General features: G+C 42.7%; 1 protein-coding gene across 1 annotated transcript; it reads right to left on the reverse strand.

Annotated features, from left to right (window-relative positions):
- Positions 1–248: 248 nt before the first annotated feature.
- LOC132404583 (ankyrin repeat domain-containing protein SOWAHB-like) lies at positions 249–5,458 on the reverse strand. The gene has a single exon (XM_059988842.1). It carries the CDS (start codon positions 5,146–5,148, stop codon positions 3,103–3,105), a length of 2,046 nt encoding a protein of 681 aa, XP_059844825.1. The 5' UTR covers positions 5,149–5,458; the 3' UTR covers positions 249–3,102.
- Positions 5,459–6,476: the final 1,018 nt, after the last annotated feature.

Below are 6,476 nucleotides of genomic sequence, written 5' to 3' on the forward strand. Positions count from 1 at the left end.
GTGGAGGCAGTTCACCCTGTCCTTCTTGGGCATCGGTATGATTGATGTCCTTTTGAAGCAGGTGGGAGCCTCAAACTGCAGCAGTGAGAGGTTGAAGATGTTAGTGAACACTCAAGCCAGCTGGTCAGGGCAGGCTTTCGGTACCCAGCCAGGTCCACCACTAGTGCCTAATGCCTTGCAAGAGTTCAATCTTGAAGAATGTTCTGACTTCAGCCTCTGAGATAGAAATCACAGGGTCACCAGATCTGTGCCTTTAGTATATGCGTCTTTATTACATTTTAAAACATCAGTTACAAATGTTGCAGACAGCTGCTAGTCAAGAACAATTGACAGTATTTGGAACTGTATCAGAACATATTAAGGTGCTCAAGGAGGACAAATATGCTTTTGGTATAAATACTATAGGTATAATAAAGGAGTAGAAGTACCATGTTGGTACAGATCTATTTGGCAATTATACTCACTGTTTTGGTAAATACAAATATTAAGGTGTGTAGCCAATGAATGTGTGTACATTGCTTTACACTGAGCAGCTTTCAGAAAGCTGATAAACACGTATTTAACGACTTTGGTCAAGGTTCTAATAAAGACTTGAGTGTTAAGGACATGTTGTTGATGCAAGAAGAGGTGCTCAGGGAATGTGTCTACAGTGACGACACAGGCAGCTACGCTCACCAAGTCCAGTCATGGTAGGCGCACACTCAAGGAGTGTGGTCAGCAGAGTGCAGTCACACCTACGTAAAGCAAAAATCTGCTTTTGGTTTGAGAAGTGGACTCAAGCTTGCAGAAGGATAGGAGCTAGGGGGATGAAGGCAGGGGAAGAAAGCAGTTCAAAATTACCCATAAATTCAAAATGGGAGGAGCTCTGATCATTTTCAGATTTAAATTACAGACAGACATACTTTATTGATCCCGAGGGAAATTGGGTTTCGTTACAGTCGCACCACCAAGAATAGTGTAGAAATATAGCAATATAAAACCATAAATAATTAAATAATAAGTAAATTATGCCAAGTGGAAATAAGTCCAGGACCAGCCTATTGGCTCAGGGTGTCTGACACTCCAAGGGAGGAGTTGTAAAGTTTGATGGCCACGGGCAGGAATGACTTCCTATGATGCCCAGTGTTACATCTCGGTGGAATGAGTCTCTGGCTGAATGTATTCCTGTGCCTAACCAGTACATTATGGAGTGGATGGGAGACATTGTCCAAGATGGCATGCAACTCCATCTACGGTAGCTTCCTTCAGTTACCAAGGCTCTGCGTTCTGGAATTCCTTCTCTAACCTCCAATGTTTTCCTTTATTATGAGTCACAACACTTGGTTATTGCTGTCTACTCCTTTGGTGAGGGACCTACTTAATGCCAACAAGTCAACAAAGCAACTCAGGATGTTTCACTAAATTAAAAGGCACTGTATTGTTGGTGTTAATAGGAAAACAGTAAAACAATTCATGTAGGGAAGAGCTCAGGAAATGGGAGAGACTGAGAATGGGATAAGAGTTGGAAAAAAGTATATAACATTGCAAAGTGTGGAATCAAGAGAACGTTGGATAGATGATTAAAAACGGAAGTGCAGTTGGGAATGGAGAGGAGATTGTAGAGGGAGAGCGAGAGGGAACAGCAAAAAGGAAGGAATTCAGTGAAGTAAAAAAAATGCAAGAGAATGTAAAATCAACACAACTATTCAGGTTCCTCAAATCTCAGCTTCTGAATGTACTACAGGCAAGCACCTCACATTGTGTCAATATGTAATACCTTATAACAGTGATAGCACTGGGGCTGGACAACATGACTCTTATTTATAAACAATATTCAAGCATTTTCAGGTACTGAGGTTTTGTAGATGTTTGGTTTGCATATGGTGTTTGAGCAGATATCAGAATATGGGCAGTTAGGATAATTTACCTTTCTACACCAAGGAACCTACATTTTTTCGTCTTGGCCTTCTTGTCACATTCCATTTTCACAACCAGCCAGTGTGTTCCTGCATTTGGTTTCAATAAATACACCCTAACAAAGTTCAACTTTATATCAAGATTCTCAGCATCAGCTTCTGAACACAATCCCAATGGAATTATAGACAAGTGACACAAGTTGCCCACAAAACTTGGAGAAAATTGTAGATTAGTATGTACATTAATAATGTTACAGATCTAAATTATTACTGGTTTGTTCTTCCCAGTTCATGTGGCACCTTCCCTTTTTTCCTGAATATTCCCTTTTTCTATTATCTCCCAACATATCTGGAAAACCGGGATTCCCATCTATGGCATGCTATGGGGTTGATGATGGCTGAATTTCAGTATCAGATCAGGGATGGTGGTAAGGAGAGCACTGGGAAGTACAGCAAGACTATCTTAGCAATGTGTAATGACCCTGATCACTACAGATGTGAACAAACCACACACTACTAGCGCTCAAAAAGGGGAAAGTATAAACACAATTGCCACAAATTAGTCCTGACGAAGGGTCTCAGCCCGAAACATCAACAGCGCTTCTCTCTATAAATGCTGCCTGGCCTGCTGTGTTCCACCAGCATTTTGTGTGTGTTGCCACAAATTAAGTTGATTGCTGGGAAAGTTGGGCTGTCAAGGTAGAGTGAAGATGGCTAAGAAAGGGGTAAGTGGAAACCCTCCCCCATTTTTCCCTAGTCAGTATGTCACAGATCACAAGTTTTGGAACAGAACAGCATTCAGGCCCTCCAAAATTAGTTTACCAACATTTACAATCAAGTGTGTAGATAAAGGATGATTGGCAATAGTCCTAGCACCTGTACAATTGGATCCCAGCACAACCCAGCCATGCAGTCAGCAGATTTGGCAGAAATCTGGGGGATTTTTACATCGTTTCAAAAATAAAATTTTATAATTTAAAACCCCACTTCATAATCCTCCATACATTCCATTCAATAGTGAAAGGCATTTCTTAAATGATTGTTGCATGTTCTAAACTCAATGAAGATAAAGCAAACAAAAATTCAAACCCTATTATGTATCAACAGGCTTTCAATTAAATTAGATTGTTAAAACGCAATCATAATGTTAAATATTGCACATGGAAATTCTCATTTTTAAACTGAATCTGTTAAATTTGGCTCTTTTTCAGTCCATTTTCTCTTCTTCCTCGTGTATTGAATTCAAATGATCAGAATGCAAGTGCATAAATTTGTGCATTAGTTGAGGGGATCTAATGAGAGCAGAAAATGATGATTTTCTAGTAACAGCATTAGATGATTTTTGCCGACTGATGCTGATGCCGTTAGCTGAGAATGTGCTGCTTATTTGAGAAGGCTTTGCAAGTTTATGTTGAGGAGCACCCAACAGCTGGAAGCAGTCTCTGGGAGAATCACTATTCAGGTACTGCCAAGGTTTTTTGCCACTATGGTCCCTTATATTAAGATTTGCGTTGTATTTGTTAACTAGGCATTGAATAACTTTTAATTGTCCATACATAGTGGCTATGTGCAGAGGAGTATAGCCACAGTTAGATCTAATGTTCACATTTAAAGTAACTTTACACTTTCTTGCACAACCAATGAATCTAGTGAGTTCACGATGGTTGCCATGCTTTGCTATCCAGTGAAGGACTGTATATCCAGAAATAAAGTCTTTTTTTATGGCCAGATTGGGGTTATCACAGAATAAGGCTCGCGCTTGTTCAAACAATCCTGCAGCCGTTTGCACTATCCACTGATGCTCTTTCGAGTTAAGTGGAACCAATGAAGATTCCTCAGATGGTCCTTTATTTTCTAAGGGTTCCTCCTTTCTCCAGTCTCTGTGGTTTGAGGTCTGGGTTGAACTTGCCGGCGGATCCTTTACGTTCGGAGGTGCATCAATTACTTTCGGAACTGTTGTATGATTATTGACTTTGGAGGGTGATAGCATATCGTGAGGAGGTCCATTCATTCCTTTAAGAGGGGCTACGTGTTTTTCAGGCGAATCCTTTTCAGGATACCATCCGTTACCCACTGGCTGCCCACTCACAGCAAGTGGCCAACAACCCAGTTCTCCCTGGTTCTGATGGATACGTTCTCCTGAACCTGCAGGCGACACCTGCACGTCCCCACTAGTCGGGAATTCTTCCGGTACTTTTGCATTGCTCCGGCGTGTCTTCGAAGACAAGCCCCTACAATGACTGGTCAGTTTTGTATCACAAGGCGGATTTCCCTCTGTTCTCTGAGAAGCGTACACTCCTACAAAATTTCCAATGGAATTATCGTTATATTTACACGGTGCGAATTCAGGGATGGGTTTTACAGAATTGCGGTCTGGAAGTTCTTTATCGGTATGTTTTCGCTCTTTATTTTTAGCAATAGGCGGGGCAACATGAGAAAGGATAGGCGAGGCTGTGGCAGAAACCAAAAGAGGTTGACCGAAATTGCCTCCGCAATTACCATTAGCATCGAACAATCTCGCAGTATCACCTGTACGCTCTATAGAAGCAGCCGGATTTGTGTTGCGTTTATGTTCTCTGGCGCTCTGTGCTTTTGACTTACAAGCAACAGATCTTTCAACGTTGTTGAGCACTGCCCCAGGGCGATCCTTTTGACGAGCCGGTTGATCCTCACTCGCTCTTTTGCTGACGTCCCTGGCCGACTCGCTCTGTGAGCGACTCGCCTCATCGGCACCGTTTCCACCTCGCACCACTGCGGGCAGTCCTCCGGACGAGAGGTTCCGCGCCTGTACAACGCCGCAGGCAACGTCCGGATTCTCCCCGGCTGAATAGTCGGGCGGCTGGCGGGCCCGGCGGGTCCTGCCGCTCCCTTTCGGAGTCTTACGCTCCCGGGGCTTTAGCTCGGGCCCGAGTGCACTCGGTTGACCCGAAAGCTGCCCACTATCCCGAGGCAGGCCACTTTTGGCTACCTTCGGTTTTATCTTCTCACGCTCAATCAGCACCTCGCTTGTAGGAGCCTCTTCGGGGATGAATTCCGCGTATCTTTTCTTCAGGGCGATGTATTTGACACTGTCTTCTACCTTCACCACGGCCAGCGAGTTGACAAACTTTTTAAACCGCTCTCGGTTCTCCAGCTGCCCCTCAGGGTCCCTCAGGAAGCTTCTGAAATGAGCAGTCAAGTCCACATTCCGCACCTTTCCACCGTGGCGAAGGAGGAAATCCAAAACGGCCTCCTGACTGAAAGCTTCGGCCATCCCTCGGGAGCACGTAAACACTCACATAAGTCACTCCTGTTGTTAAACTCAGCGCCGCTCCCCTCGCACTTATGCTCACCTGCCCGTACGGTCCGCCCACACTGCACTCCGATTGGCTCTTAGCCCTGATAGATGTGTCAGTTATCAAACCCGGTGACAGCTACTCGAGTTTCGAGTGTTTGTAACCAATCAGTGGCCGCGTACAGCGAATGGCGAGCTTTAGGTGAGTCGCGCCCGTCCGACGTGCGATGTGATGCGGGGCTTCAGAAGAATAAAATGGCCTGCAACATGCTTGGAAATAAAGTGGCCCGTTTCTAGTTGGTCGCAGGTCGCAGACTTCAGTTAACTGGCAAAAAGACACGCAAGAGAAAAATTAAAATATGTTAACACCACGATTTAAACTGCTGTCAAGGAGGCCGACCAACTGTACAAAGATATTGCAGGTGAACGACCGCAGACTGTTTACCTGCCAGTATCCTCGGCATTGCCGATTCGGCGGCAGGAGGTCCCAAGATAACTTTTCCAAGACTAAGTCTGGATTTCATAAATGGGATGTGGGCGTTGCTGATAAAAGTGGCGTCATTGCCTGTTTCTTAATCACAGTGGAATAGCACGCTGAGCCACTACAGAGTGTAATTATAAAGTGCCAACAAACTTGTGGATAAATTGGTTTATTATTGTCCTATCTATCAAGGTACAGTGAAAATGATGTTCAGTTCGGTATCGCAATTTAACAGCGAAATTATGCTTCTAAATTATAACAATTTTTGATTAACATTTAAAAAAATAATTTAACGGGTTGGTGTCTAATGTTTGACATTTGAACTCACCATCATCTGGACTTTAGATCAAGCTTCAGAATTACCACTACAGAAACCAAAACCAGATTTATAATCGAAGATTATGACCTATGGACTCACTTTCAAGGACTCTTTACAATTCATGTTCTCAGTATCATTTTTTAATTTGTAGAATTTGTCTTCTTTTGCACAATTTCTGTTTATATATGTACAGTATAGCATTTCAGAAATTCTAGTGTATTTTTTATTTTTCTGTGAATGCCTGCAAGGAAATTAATCTCAAGGTAGTATATGGTAACGTATAGGCATTATGATAATACATTTACTTTGAGATCCAATTTATCTCGCTATCCTGCTCTTCGTTTTCACTATTTATTGCATCCAATTTCTTTTTAAAGTTAACACTGAATTTGTTTCTATTATTGTGCCAATTTAAATCTGTGACGTCTCTACAGCAAGAAATTGTATTTATTTCAACAAGATCCTTCATAGTTTTGAATGCCTTTATTAAATGTTCACTTTTACTTC

Source organism: Hypanus sabinus, chromosome 14 (assembly GCF_030144855.1).
Source record: "Hypanus sabinus isolate sHypSab1 chromosome 14, sHypSab1.hap1, whole genome shotgun sequence".
NCBI lineage: Eukaryota > Metazoa > Chordata > Chondrichthyes > Myliobatiformes > Dasyatidae > Hypanus > Hypanus sabinus.